Source organism: Polypterus senegalus, chromosome 6, assembly GCF_016835505.1.
Source record: "Polypterus senegalus isolate Bchr_013 chromosome 6, ASM1683550v1, whole genome shotgun sequence".
NCBI lineage: Eukaryota > Metazoa > Chordata > Cladistia > Polypteriformes > Polypteridae > Polypterus > Polypterus senegalus.
This window is the reverse complement of record NC_053159.1, coordinates 150,488,886-150,504,912: the sequence shown is the minus strand read 5'-3', so window position 1 is coordinate 150,504,912 and position 16,027 is coordinate 150,488,886. Positions and strand designations below refer to the sequence as shown.

The following is a 16,027-nucleotide window of genomic DNA, read 5'->3' as shown; positions in this document are numbered from 1 at the left end:
GTCATGAGCACAAGGCAGCTATGCAGTGTCCGCAATGGATGTGGCTATCCACCATGCATAAGATACCATATTGATATTGGCGGGCGAAGGGCCACCAATTCTTTCTCTGCCCAGGGCTGCCACAAGCCTAGGGCCGCTCCTGAGTACTGCTGCAATAAATTATTTCATCAAAGGTCGCGCACAATCACTACGCCGTGAAACCCTTGTTTAATAACGTGCTTTAACTCCTATCATCATTAAAATGATATCACGTATACATCTCAGTATTTTAGTTATTCAGAGAGCTGTAATATCACGAATGTAATGGATTCTGTGTCCTATCGAAGGAAGAGAGACGGTTTAAGAAGCAAGTAGTGATTCACACACATAGGCACATAGAAGGTCACATACAAAACAAAGCATTTAACGTGCTACTTTAATTACGATGTGATTTGAGAAACTGGTTAATTAAACAATTTTAAGATGGAGTTTATGATGTTCTACTTTAATGACAAAACAAACTACGTGATTAAAGTGGAAATGTCGAGATTGAAGTTGACATTTCGTGCTTTTTCCCACTGTGTGCCTTTTTTTTTCTCTGTACGCTCTGTAAGCTTTCATATGACACTCGGACAGTGGGCTATGACTCACCTTTTCGTGGCGACTTTGATATCTGACAAGTTCTTTTTTATTTCCGGCACTGTGCGACTTTGTGAACGTGAGCTTTCAAGTTTCTCCAACATGCTATGTCACTCGACCAACTTTCTTTTGTTGATTATACCACTGTTTAAATAAACAAATAGTATGTTTTTTCATTGCCTCCACTTGGTATTCGCTGAAATTCTTATATTTTCCCCCGTGCTTTTCCCATTGTCTTTTCACAGAAGGCTGAGCTTAAGGGCGATTTATATTGATTTGCATATTCAAAGAGGCGGGCGGGACAGAAGGCGCGTGCATGTGCGTTAGTTTTCACGCTGATCGGGATTTATGGAGCAGAAGAACGCGGAAGTTGGAGTACGCACAGATTCCTGCATTTGGATTTTTCTGTGCGTAAGCACATTTCACCTTTTGTGCTTACGCCATGTTATAGTGCGAATTCTACGCACGCGTTATACATGAGGCCCCTGGTAAAGAAGGCCCAACAAAGACTCTTCTTCCTCAGGAAGATGAGACGTGCTGGATTCTCCTCTCGGCTGCTCACAAACTTCTACAGATCCACTATAGAAAGCATTCTCTGTCACAGTAAGACAGTGTGGTAGAGCAGCTGCCAAGCACAGGACAGGAAGGACTTGGCACAGGTGGTGAGAACAGTACAGGGGATTGTAGGAAGTCCTCTACTAGACCTGGACTCTGTATATGCTGGAAGGGTGCAGAAGAGGGCCAAATGTATAGCTGCGGATCTCACCCATCTGGAAAATGGACTGTTTGTACCACTGCCTTCGGGAAAGCGGTACAGAAACATAACTACACGCACCAGCAGACTGAAAGACGTCTTTTTCCCCAGAGCTGTGAAGTCCATCTGCCCCTGCTGATACACGCACATACATCTACATCTACCCCTAACCTGCCCCCCTGTAGACATGCACACGCACTTTCCCTCGTAATCTTCCCCTGCAGACCCACGCACACAGATCACTGATCTCTGCAGGCGTACTACCTCAGGAACAGTCTGGACTTGATGATGTTTTATTTCTGCTGTCTTTTATACTTATTATGTTTATTTTATTATTTATAGTGTATTGTCTGCGGTGGGCTGGCACCCTACCGGGGTTTTTTTTCCTGCCTTGTGCCCTGTGTTGGCTGGGACTGGCTCCAGCAAACCCCCATGATCTTGTAGTTAGGATATAGCGGGTTGGATAATGGATGGATGGATGGATGGATGGATAGTGTATTGTGTATTTTAAGTATTCTGCCTTGAAGCCGAGTCCTACCAACAAAAAAATTTGTTATGTGTATGCATAATGACAATAAAGAATTCTACATCTACATCACCTTGTATGTTAGCCTCAGATATTATGGCAGCCATTCCTTTAAGCAGGATAAGAGCATAAGCTTTTCTGATCATTTCAATAAATTTGCAATGTGTGCTGTTTTGAATGCTTTTCTGCATGATAACGTTTTGTATTTTTAAACCCTGTCTGCATTTCCCATTTTTGGTTTGTTGTGTTTTCAGGACTGCTGCTTGTACCCTTTATTGATTAGTTAAAATGTGCACACGTCCACACTAACTACACATGCCTGAGATGAAACAAGGTTTTGCGATCGCTAGATTAAGTTCCATTTTAGCACCCTATTCTGGGCTGTTACATATTCCCTGCTCCACACGTTGTTTCAGTTGTACTGGTCTCCTTACCACTGTTTGAATTCAGGTAACCTAGCAACATCTTTTGTGCCAGCAGAAAATGTGTTTTTATTTTTACAAGACTGCCAGTTGTGACAGACGGTTGTGTTCTAGTATTTTTCTTTGCTAAAGGGCAGTATGGTACTTGGAAACACAAATGGTGTCACGAGACCGATAGATCTTTTTCTTCATTTAAATGTTATTTATTTTACATATTTGTGTAAGTAGAAATGGTCATAAAAGAGGAAAAAGTGTGTAAGTTTCAGCAAATACATAAATGCAGCAGGTTTCAAATCTTACAAAGTTACATACAGTTTGATAGACTAGAAGCTTTGCAGATCATTTGCATTTGATAATTTCGGATATACCATTAGTATTTATTTATCAACGTGTGCTTAATAAGCCTGTTTTATGGCTAATGTTACTGCCATTTTCAGGCTTATTACTTATTTTTTCTCTCAGTAACTGTTTTATTCCTCTATAAAGATAATGATGCATGAATGTGCAATTTGTAAAAATGTAGATTAAAGTAAATATTACAAAGTCTGTAAATATATTTATACTGTATATAGTAGGACTTAGTAAGAAACAGTTGAGGAATAATGATGCATACAGTCTTATCACATCTTCTGCCTGCCTTCTGCATTTACACAGAAAACTAAAACTCCCTGTGCTAAAACTTTAGGTCAAAGTCACAAAGTAGACGAGCTCTTCTAATTTTGTGTTATATATGATATGACAATGCCTTTTAGATAATGAAAGGATGCCAGTGGTTATGGTAGCGGGTGTGTTTCTTATACAATAGATCATCATTAAGGAAAACACTTTATTTATTAGATTGCTTTGAGACTAACTGAGCTGAGTTAAAATCTAAGTATTCGACATTGACCTCATGTTGTCTATGGGATGTGCATTTAGTCTGGGATAATATAACACACATGATCCCTTTCCCTCGAGGCAGCCGTTTTCTCTTCAGATAGAGCTGTCCTTTTTTGTTGCATTGGCCTGGCTTACTGACTTCAGCCTAGTCATGTTGGGCTTTGGTTTCATGATGCTTGTGTTGATGCATTGTTATTTTTGCTCATCCATTACCCACAATGTGAAGATATCATTAGTGTTGCAGCTGTAAACTTTGTTTTACGTGGTCAGAGCAGGTGAATGAAAGAAGCTGCCACGCTGCTGTTGATGGCGTTTACTGTCAAACAACAGAATAGGCTGATAAGACCAATTTTCTTATATTTAGAGCCTTATTTGGTAGTTTTATTATCATTTTTGATTTTTATCCTTCTTTTATGCTTTGTCTACTTTCAAATTCTTTTTCCTTCCCCTAACAACCAGATGGACACACACAAACACCTATCCTTTTAGTAAGGTAGAAAACTGATTTCTGTCTATCCAGCAGTCATTCTCTGTTGGATATATTCAGCATTAACATTTGCAGTACAATATCTATTGGAATGTATGTTGTAATGCACTTAATAATAAAATGCACCTCATTTTTCATTCTAACAGATGGTGCATCATAAACATTAGCACTGCTTTTATGAATCCCACACCAAATGGCATATAACAGAGACATAGCCACCGGATGGACATACAGATACACAAACACTTCTCCTTTTATTAAGGTAGATGGAGGTTAAAAACGGTAAAGGAAACAAGTGAGATAAAGTTTGAGTAGACTTTACTACACTGTACCTTGCTGAGGATTCAGAAAAGACAGCTCAGAAAAGAGTCATTGGAATAACAGTAACAATAATTGCAGAAATGGAAGCTGAACTTGATGTAAGCAACAATCAGCCAGCTAAATGCAATCACATCTTGAATGCAGTCCAAGAGAAAAAATACTACATTTAAAATCACAAATGTTAAGGAACAAGAGGCAATTTGATTTCATGTGCTTCAACAGATTCAACAGCCCCTTTTTTTTTGAAAATTATAGCTTCTGATTTTGTGGAAATATAAAAGAGAAACTAAAAAGTCTGACTATAACATAAATTGAGTGATTTTGCATCATCATTTTTAATTTAGGAGTCGCAATAAAAAAGTTCATATTTAAGGGTTGAAAAACTAGTAGCATTAAACAATGAGGTCCAACAATAGCATGTTCATGTGTACATATTTGAACTGTGAAAGATATATGATTTAATCAATCTCACAAGTAAATAACTTCAGCTGGAACAACCTTCCATTTTGGCTATTGAATGAAGGCCAGCACTGGACCATAAATTACAAGATTTGCTGGTGAAAGTTAGCACATCTGTAGTATCTGCACATTTAGTCAGTTTATTTTCAGAGACACTATTTACAAGTTCAGGATGTGGCTCAAATCTAACCAGATTGGGGCACACCAATATATATTTTTCTGTCCTCGGTTAGGCAGCTGGATCTTCATTCCTGTTAGATTAAATTTATGACCCAATGTTGTCCATCAGTGGTGACAATGGACCCAGCATAGACCTGGAAAAGCTCAGTGGTTATTTATTTTATTTCAGTCAGCTCCATTACCTCCTCCTCTCTAACAACATCATATCCAGTATAATATATTCATTTTATTTCCTATTTTGTTACTAATCAATTCTTTACTAGCCATAATAGAGTAATTAAAAAAACTTTGCCATTTTGTGCCATTTATGAACCTTCAGCACCTTTATTCTGTTTCTGTGTGTGTCTGAGCCTCTCTTGACCTGCACTCCTCCTCTCGAGCGCACTCCCATAAAGCCTGCTTCTCAGACGCTGTCATTTTGAGGCACCTTTCTCGACTCCTGTCCACTTTTATAATTCTCGTCTTTGAAGGCTCTTCTCTTCACATGCCTCCTGTGCTGTTTCTCCTCCTCCTCATGTGTCTAACAATCATATTTCAACTTTCATGTCACCAAAGCCAAACAAACCAATCATTCCAAAGAAATGCTGGCCAATTATATTGCTCTAAGGGGCAAAACCCACACGCAGACCTCAATGTCTTATTAGATAGTAGATACAGATGGGGCGGAATGGTGGTCCAGTAGTTAGCCCTGCTGATTCCAGGTTCCTGGGTTTCAATTCCATGGCTGCGGAGTTTGCACTTTATCACCCTGTCAATGTGGCATTTTCTCCAGTTATTCTACTTTTCCTTCAACATCCCATGATTTACTTTTCAGAAATTTGCCGTGTTTCCATGTAATGTTGCTTCACTTAATCCGTGCCTTACTATGCATTTAAAAAGTAGTACAAAAAATCAAGTTAAAACACATCCTCTATTTCTGAAATTTCATTTATAATGTATTTTCTGTGAAAAACTTTGAATGTAAGGCATGGAGAAAAGTGAAGTTTTTTGAATTTACAGCAGATTTGTAGCAGCTAATATAGCTGTAATTACTCCTCTTGGTAGTACGAGAATTACTTTTTAAAATATCTGTGAACTGATATTGTACACGATACCACTGAAATATTCTTACACCCTCTTTAGACTGGAGCAGTTGCCAGTTAAGTGACAACGCAGTATGTGGACAAGGAACTCGAACACGACTGTTAGACTGCATCAGAAGTGATGGAAAACCAGTTGAGTTGAAGTATTGTGAAGAGGTAAAATATTATCAAAGTAAATATTTTTCTTTTTCAAGATTATTTAATTTTCCAATTTTATTTTGTGGCTGATTCAGTTGAAATTTAAACCAATGTCGTAAAAATAAAAAAGCAAACCTAGTATTTTGGCAGAAATACTATTACTATACCTTTAAAGGTAAAGAAGTGTGATTATTTTCTTTTTTGATGTGAAATGAGCATCTTTTTGGAAGAAAATGAAGATCTTTTCAGAAGAACTATTTAGTTAATGGTTCTGAATGGAGTGATATTTTCCTGGGTTACAACTAAAGCAAGATAAAAAGGATAGCTCTCTTAAAGTCAAAAATGAGGCCCGTGTCCTAACACCCTCCAGCCACTGTCATTTGTGATATTGATTGTTTTGAAGGTCATTTTAAGCTACCCCATGCTTAATTGGATCATCAGATGGTCCATGAGGTCTTTTGTTCCATGCTTCTAGATTAGGTAGCATTCCTTCCTGTATTTTTGAATTTTTCTCAACAAATATTGTTATTCTATAATTGACTGTGTAACAAAAAGACAAAAAAATGAAAAAGGTTTAGGAATCCACCCCGTATATTGACAGGCAACGACTAATCACTAAAGACTGAGTCATCAATCAACTAACTGAGGAATAAAGGGTGTGTGCTTTTATAGTGGCTATGCAGGAAGAGGCGGGTACTTGTCAGAGATGGCGGAAGTGATGTCAGTAGGTGGGCGGGGTCTGGATAGGAAGGCGGAAGTTGGTACTGGTTTAACTGGGTTTCCCATCTGTTGATCTGTGGGAGAGGTTAGTGCACTTTATCAACCCTCGAGCTGACATCTTACCCTCAGTTAGGCCCTTTGACTGCTTCCTGTGCACACGTATGTGACTACTGACACATTTATCTAAGGTAACTTATAGCCTCACATTGCAATTGTTTATTTATCTTTCTTACAGCTGAAGTTATGATTTGACTCATTTGATGGTTTGAATCATGATTTAACTGTATCATGATTACAGCTGTGCAATAATTTGACTTTTTGTTCATTATTTTTATACATTTTCCTTTAACTCAAAAATAATTAAAAGTTTGTTCTGCACGTTTCAGTGGTCAGTAAATTCTGTGCTCCCATTTCTCAATATAATGCATTTTTAACTTCATTATATTTAATTTAAATTTTTCCATGACAATATTTTCAAACACTTGTTTTGGTGGTTACTAGCCATGATTAAGCATGATGACTAGTTACGAAATCCTTTCTGTTGTTTTGACCATGTCTTTTAGCATACATTTTGGTTCAGTTTACTTGCATATCAAGGTTTATGACTTTACAACCTGTGACTAAGTTTTTGGTTTTGCCAGCTGAGCTTGTTTTCTAGATTCTCAGTCTGCCAATAGATGACTTTGGATAGTTTGTACTTTGTGGTTCAATTTCCTTTCAAAACTGCTGCCACCCAGAGGCACAGCTAGGGTGTTCAGCACCCAGGGACAACTGAAGATTTTGCACCCCCTCCTGTTTGCCAAAATGCAATCAATCTGGTGCCCCCTGGATGCTGCACCCAGTGACAGCTGTCCCCCCTTGACATATGCCCCAAACCGCTACGCCACTGCTGCCACCCTGTGCACTCAGTACCCAGAATAAGTGTATTGCTCAGGGTCACACAGTGAGTCAAACATAGGAAATGAATGGACAGTCTTATGGTTAACGGTCCATTGCCTTTTCCACTACAGCACACTTCCTGCCTATGTAAGATATAATTTGAAACTGAGAGCCAGACAGTAAAGACAGGGAAAGAAATTAATACTACCTTAAACTCTTCTGATTTTAGAAATTTTGTAGCAGTAATAATTGTCTTTTTTCACAGCAGTTTAAAATGTGTTGTTCTGTGTTTCTTCTGTCCATAGTTGGAATTGGAGAAGAAGTGGACATTAACTATTCATTGCCTTGTGGAATGTCCAGTTAACTGCCAACTCTCAGAATGGTCAACATGGACAGAATGTTCAAAATCTTGTGGGCTTCAGGGTATGTAAAAATTATTGGAAAAATAGAATAATAATACCAACAGACCTGTAATTTCATTGAAAGTCTATTTGCTGCCTTGTTCTTGTTGCTGATGGGTGACAAAAATGGTAAGAAAGTTAAGAGAATGGATATGTTCACATCCATGATGTAAAGAAGGAAGGATTTCATCAGAATACACATGCTATTAGGTGTACCTTGTGGAAGACGAATGTTCTCTGCTGTAGCAGCCACAACCTGAGATTCTAATTCTTTGGAGGTGAAGTCAGTCTGAAGCAACATTTAAACACTAAATTTATCATGTTGAAGAACAGGCATATTTTCTCCTGTAAGTTTTCTTTTTATTATTTTTTATTAAATGACATTGTTTGAATATTTTTTCTAAAGCCAAGATTCTGTAATCATTGATTTGGTCACATTTCCATTTCAGGTCTTCGCAGGATTGCATTCCAGATTTAGTCTCATTATGAGCCCCATTATAGAGCTGGCTCTATTAGCAAAGGATAAATTGGTTCTTAATTTAAAAAAATGTGTGAAAATCAGGTTGCAGGATAGATTCAGTTGTGTGGACCCTTCAGCAGCCAGAAAGAATTTTGATAGAATCAAGTCATATCTCCAAGAATTAAAGTGTTTCTATTAGCAGATGAGAATGTTGTCAGAAAAAAGACAGGGGATCAAGAACACTGATAACTCTCACAAACCAAAACATGTAGCAGAAGTTTGTGTACAAGGCTAAACACTAAATATCCAGAACATATTGATTTAAACATTTAACAAAAAAAGGAAGCTGTGAAGAGCAACATGCTCTCGAAAACTGAAGCCTAAGGGAAGGCATAAAATTCAAACACATATAGTCTGGTGAAGTATTTTCCCTGCCCTATAGACAACACAAACAAAGATCTAAAGTCTGATATCTAAGAATGCACTGGAAGGTGATAAAAAATAGTGGTTTCCATGAAAAGGTACAAAAGTCTGTAAAATGGTTAGGTAGACTCCCACTGAGTAAACTTTATTTGTTTGCATTCTCAACCATTCAGAAAAGGAGAGTGATGCACGATTCCTCCAAATGAGCAGGCTTATTAAGTAGGTTGGCAAGCAGTGTGACAAAAGCTACTACATGAGAAGCCAGGTTTGTACATTCTGTCTGTATGAATATTTTAATTCAGACATTTTTTTCTTGACACTCCTGTTCTAATCCAAGACTGTTATAATAAGTGGAGGTAGCATTAAACACAAAGCAGGGACCAACCCATGATGGTGTACCTTTCCGTAGCAGGGCACACTCCCATGTGCATATTTGTGCACTTTACTTGGCTTCTCATGGTTTCCACCAATGATTAGTGACCTGTTAAAGGGTAACAAAAGGCTCAGGAGTGCAGGAGCCCTAGAGGCCAGTGCTGCAAATTCTAATCTTGTGCCTATGAAGCAATCTTAGTCTCCCCAACCCATGAGGTGATTTCATAGCCTGGATAGAAATGATCCTGGGAGGAAGTTTACATCTTCCATCTGTCATGACTACCAGGAGGTTTAATCAAAGTCCAGGTGGACTGAATTTTAAGTAGAGTGGCAAAAATTTTTAGGGATATGTAAAAAAAAGTAAGATAAGACATGAGAAACACAGTAATAACCAAAATACTTGAAGTAAAAGATTGCTCAAAACAACAAGTCAAGAAGTTGTTTAATGTGCCTTGTCCAATTATGACAGGCATGATATTTGAGTTAATGTGATACATGCATTATATGCCTAGTAACCCTTGTCAAAAATGAGACAAGAGCCACAAAAAAGATTTGGGGTAGCCACCCGTATAATTTTCCTTGCTGGAAATTGAAGAATTTTTAGTACAGATGTTTACAGGTTCAAGTCCAAAACAGAACCATGGTAAACATGGTGGGTGTTTAAAGTGTGGCAGAGGAAGTGAGGTAATTATGGCCAGAACCAGAAGTGACATCATCAGACTCGAGACCGGAAGGGGCACCTTCTGGACCAGAAGTAACATCATAGGGCTCATAACCAGAAGTGATGTCGTGGAGGCCAGGTGGAATTTCCCATAATGGGTCTGCAGTGGAAAAAGCAAAAGGATCAGTGCACCTCGCAGCCCTCTGGTCTATTATGGAATTACCTTCCTTTCAGCTCTTTACTTGCCTTCCATGTGCATGTGTGTGACATTATAAAGCATCATTGTACTCAAAAATGGCAGCACCCATGAAAGACAAAACCATTGAATCGAATCTATTAACACTAGAAATACCAAGGCCTAGTGTTAAAAAGTTATCTTTCAATATGGTGACAAAATGACATCATGGTGCTAGGAGGAAAAAAATAAATAAATAAGAAACTCTGAATTAGCTAAGCTGACCTAATTCTGGGTATTCATAAGAAATGTAATCATTTAATTCATGAAGTAGAATTATATAAAAAAAACAAGAGTAGTTGCACCATATATTTGAAATATTAAAATACATGCTTCGATTTAAACATTTACAATCTAAATATTCTTGATTGTAATAGAAGCTGTTAATTTTGTACCCTCTAATAGAGGTCCATTGAGGGCTAGATGTCTAGTAAAGAAGCAAAAATCTAAAATAACATCATACTCACAATCCCTGACCTTAAAATAGTCTAAAATGATATCCTACATGTGTATGTTTGAAATTTGCTATTTTTAATCTTTTGGGAGTAGCTCTTAGGGGGGCAGGATCACCAGTAAGGAATCACATATAAAAAATATTATCATATTTGAGATCAGCAACCACAAAATAACATAAACATTCCATGTGCCTTTATTAGCAGTTCCTGTTTTTTCAAAGTTTTGTGAAAAGGAGTAACTTTGACCCCTTGTATCCCATTAAGGAGTGAACCTGCAGGGTCAACTAATGTGGCATGTGCAACGTCAAGGCCTTTGGATAATTTTTGCTGATTACACATAAGGGTGTAATTTCCTGCAAAATATGGTCCATAAATGTCCATAATATGAGTGTTTTTCAAGTCTAGAGAACCAAAAATGGAGGGGGGAATCCCAAAAAGCTCAAACGTCTAGCATAACTAGACATTATGAGAAGTAGAATGGTATGCCATATGTGAGGGGTTTTCTCATACCCTTGGGTCAGGAGACACTGGACAAAAAAAAAGCTTGTGATTAATTCTTATAAACACAATAATTGTTGTAAGCACTGAGCTTTGCATTAGGGTTTTCTAGAACCAGGAATTGATTATTAGAAGAAACAAAAGCTAGAATAAAGAGAGAGGGAGTCTGAATATAAGGAGTAGAAGAGAATATTAATAGGAATGTTATGTTATTAACATTTTGCCTGGTATTGCTGTTTGATTATTATTTGTAATATTTTTATGCCATAATTCCATTTTGTTTGTTTCCTGATTGCAATGCAGGTTAGTGTCTTTTCACTTGTCACCAACCCATGACTGTAAAAGATGCAGTACTGTGTATCTTTCATTGAATCAAAAACATGAAAAAAAGCTTTTTTCAAAACTAATTTCTTCGTTAAGGATTTTTTTTTTTGACCTTGCTTTGCTTATTGTTAATGGTTAGTGTTGATTTGCGAATTTCGTCAAAGCGTTATTCGCAGCAAATTTGCTCCCTTCATGTTCATTATAGTTCGTCAAATTATTTTTGGCCAATTTAGGAGAATGTTTTTTTCAGCATCCCATAATGTTGTGTGAGGCCAGTGCGAAATCCCCTGGAGCTGTAACAGCCAATACTGGATGGGACCGCCCTCCAGGTATATAATGCTGATCATTTACATAACAGACTGGTTACGAAGCTTGGACATCTCTCACTGCATTCTTTCTTCCATTATCTCACAGGGGCATGGTCGCGCAGTGGTTGGCATTATGACGAGCATGTAATCATACTCACAGTTAATATTGATATTCTACTGGCTGATACGCTAAAGATTTAAACACTGGGAGAAACTCGTAGTTCAGCAGAGATAACTCATGCAGATATAAACAGAATATGCAGCTTTATGGAAACCAAAGGTGCTAAGACAGCTGGTGAACTACTGTAGCTTCAGTATTTTTTACATTTTCCATACAAACAAATGCTATAAAATTTAAAGCCGTAAAGGCACATCAATACTGTGTGTAGTAGGTGAACTCAATTTAAGGATCTTAACAGATAAGTAAATAATGCAGGTTCTCAGATTTTTTTATGAAGCATATACAGCATAAATAATGATTTATTTCCGCTTGTTGCCAAATGTGCAGGTCAATCTTCAATAATGTCAATATAAAAGAAGGTGGCCTATGCATGTCCTATTCATGCATAAATAGCCACATGGAGAATGAAAACAAACATTGAAAGAGCCTGATGCTACTTCACCACCAACAACTGGAGACTCTTTGAAGTAATACAAATAACAAAATAAGTGTTTACCAATTTGTTAGAAGAAAAAGTGAAAAGCATCAGCCCAGGCAGTTTGGAGAGCCTTCAGTGCAACTTCAAAAAACAGAACGTGCCAGTGGCTTCATTCATGACACACCACTTTACATTTTCTGCCTTTAACTCTTTTAGGGCTGATTTTTGTTTTTCCTTTTCTCCCAGGGCTGAATATTTTTCAAAAAACTTCAGTTTTCTGAAAAGCACACAAAGTAATAGTTTCTCATATATATCAACATGTAAAATGTTTTGCTGCATGCAGTGCGGGAGGGTAGGGACGGCAAACACCGAGCTGTTGCCGCGCTATTTTCAGAAAAGAACACAAAGCAATAGTTTCTCACATAAATAAACAAAACACAACCTACATATTTTTTCTGACTGTTGACTATGATTTCGGCATTTCTTTTTTGTTTGGACAAAGTCTATGATTGTATGTCTCTGTTCTTCTTTGACCTCACAGAGCCACGGTGGTGCAGTGGCTGGCACTGCTGTCGCACAGCTCATGTCGCCTTTTTGGCCACAATAATTGATCCAGTATGGCTGACAGACATTTCCCTAACCCTCAGGGACACTTTAAAGATGATTGTACCATTATAATTCATTCAAATCTATTTCAGTTAGTCCATCCTCATTGACTTCAATGCATTTCGCTTACTTTGGTGATATTTGCGAACACTTGATTTCTCCAAACTCAAGGCAAAGCGAACACCGCTGTGTTTGCTCAGCACTATTTTGTTGTTTAATGACCAGTTTTGTTATTTATTTCAAGGCTAACTTTGCTCAGTCTGTTTTCTTTTGATACATGATATTTTTATGTTTTAGTTCTATGTTATGCTTGCCTTTGGGACAGTGGCATCCTTCAAGACCAAAACTGCATCCTCCAAATCCTCCTATTGCATTTCTTGTACCTACAACACTTCTTTGTGGTAATCGAAGTGGGTAAGACGGTGAATCACCCCACCTAGTTTCCATGATCAAGACCCATTAATGGAGGCCTATAAAGGTTTTAGACTTTTTTTTTGTCTTTCTGTCTAGATTTGTGTTCTCCCTGTATTCTTTCATCTGTTTGTATAATAAATACACTATTGTTGGCATACTGTGTCTTCATTTCTGGGATGAAAGGTTGTCTACCTGACCTTACCCCTTTGTTAAAAAGGGGAAATTAAGGTCAGTGTGTAATATGAAGGTAGAATATGCCACATAAAAACAAGATTAATATTAAAAGATAGCTGGCTTACATATTGCACAAAGGCATATGCGTTTTGGAAATAAGATAAAAAATATATATAATGCATTGGGTAGGCTACACCTAGAGTATAGTGTGACACACTGATCCCAGTATCTTAAGAAGGATATGAGCAATATAAAAGGGATCTATAGAAGAGCAGACAGACTTACCACATTCAAGCAACTGAATCATCCAGAGAGACAGCAGGGATAAATGAATTCACTCTGAACAAACAGAGATGAAGGAAAAATAATAAATAAGCTTGACCCTAGTTATTGTTGTAAAGTACGTTCTGCTGAAAAATAAGAAAAGGTGCAATAGAAGGTTGTTAACCCTAACAGGGCCAGAGCAATTTTTAAAACAATTGATGATGGGGAGGCATCTCAAAAGATCCATTAGGTTCCAACATAATGAGAATTGTTGATAAAATACTTAAACCCCAATACTCCAAACACCCTGCTGCTGCTGTTGCCTCTGAGCATGTTGGGATACCACACACGCAAGGGAGGACAATGTTTTTAAACCACATAGACAGTTACTGGAACAGGAATTAAACTCTTGTTTGTGGAACTGCAAGGTATTTTTATAATGCCCCCCAGAAATCTCTGCTTATGTATAAATGCAAGAAATATAAAAACTGTACTTCAGTTCTAAATGGCTGCCTAGCCGTCATAAACCAGCAAACATACCTTGTTGTCAAAGACCTCATAATGCGGCATTGACCTGAGCGCCCACTCACACTGCAGGGTATCCAGTTATTGGGATTCAAAGAGCTGCGTACAGGTTTCATTCTTTTATTTTTTGAAACACAAAGAGTGTTTTATGTGTAGATCCAATTCCCATGTTTTAGAATGCTAAGGACCTTAAGTCTCAGATCAATTCTGTCTTGAAATCATTAATGACAAATAGGGTTGAATAGGGCTGAATGATCTATTCTCAAAGATTTTTCTTTTGATCTTGTATAACACTGTTGTAAATCCCTGTATCTGAATGCATTTGTCTATGAATAAAGAATAACTTTGAATGATTGCCTTGACAAATGTGCGGATATATTAGATTTCTTTTAGTTGGTATTTTTGCTGTTGTAATATTTTTAAGACATATCATCAGTGAACAGTGAAGTCTAAATATACTAAATAATTACTTAATGAACAAAATTAATTGGAAAGTATGGCTGTGCAGTAGTTCTTCTTTATTTCCCAAGAGTCATCGGTTTGAATCTGTGTTATTTACACATTTAAACAAGCTTCCCTATCACATCCTCAAAATGATCAAGTTAGGTTCAAAACGTCGTTGGTGGCTCCCAGCCAATGCTGCTGCGATTATACTCCTTCGCCCTTTGCTTTGATAGTGAAATAAGCAAGTTATGAAACAGATAAATCAACACTATTCACACAAAAGAGTTAATGGCCTTCTGTTATGGGTTCTCTCAAATACAAAGCATCTTTTCTTCAGATTCTCTAAAGGGTTTTGAACCCTAGCAAATCTTCCACCCTTCAAGTGCTCAGGTCATGGACATAATACTTTTTTGAACATTTTGTTACTCTTTGGTTGCTTGTATGTTGGGTCTGTAACATGAAAACATGTGGTTCCAGTAGACTTAATAGGTTAATCAGGAAGGTCATGTCATTTTCTGACCTACACAATCTAGACCAGGGTTGTTGGGTGGCTGGAGTCTATCCCAGCTAGCATAGGACACAAGGCAGGAACAAATCCTGGGCAGGGTGCCAGTCCATCGCAGGGTTTACACACACGATCCACACACCAGACACACACTAGGGTCAATTTAGCATTGCCAGTTCAACTAACATGCATGTCTTTGGACAGTGGGAGGAAACCGGAGCACCAGGGAGAAAACCACGCAGACAACAGGGAGAAAATGCAAACATGCAAACCTGGGTCTCCTTACTGTGAGGCAGCAGCAGTAACACTGCACCACCATCCCATCATTACCAGGAGAGTTGGTTTTCATAATTGAACTAACATGGACACCGGAGGCAGTAGAAGAAAGGGAGATGATAGCTAAGCTGATGAATATTATGAACAAAGTCTCACAACCTCTGTGTGCCACCTTGGTCAATCTGCAGTGCACCTTTTATCCCTGTGGGATTCTACCAAGGTGCTCCTGGGAAAGCTAAAGGAGGTATTTTTTTTACCAGTTGACATAAAACTTTACATTATATCCTAAGGATTGACAAAGTTCTGCAGTTTAATCGTGTTAATTAAGTTGATTATCGACATACAGGCACAAATGTTCCTGTGGACGTTCATAGCCCAATTGTGTACACAATTCAGGACGTGCATTGAAATATGTTCATTAATAGAAAATCTGTAAAAATACATAACACTTTATGCTTATTTTGTTGAAAAAAAATGTACACATACTAATAAAATGACAGTGAAGTGATATTACTGAACTTTAAATCACAAAAGTCAGAATCACTTTTAAGTACAGTATGTCAGTCTAATACAGTATTTACACATTCTACAGTCTTCGATAATGACACAATATATAAC

The 16,027-nt window shown here is 37.7% G+C and overlaps 1 protein-coding gene across 2 annotated transcripts in view; it reads left to right on the top strand.

The window, feature by feature from the left end:
• The window catches only part of thsd7ba (thrombospondin, type I, domain containing 7Ba), a 1,045,844-nt gene that overhangs the window by 988,903 nt on the left and 40,914 nt on the right, over positions 1-16,027 (top strand). For both annotated transcript variants that reach the window (XM_039757380.1, XM_039757379.1), the window contains 2 exons: positions 5,769-5,884; positions 7,771-7,888. In XM_039757380.1, coding sequence (XP_039613314.1) covers positions 5,769-5,884; positions 7,771-7,888 — 234 coding nt within the window. The remainder of the gene's footprint in view (positions 1-5,768; positions 5,885-7,770; positions 7,889-16,027) is intronic.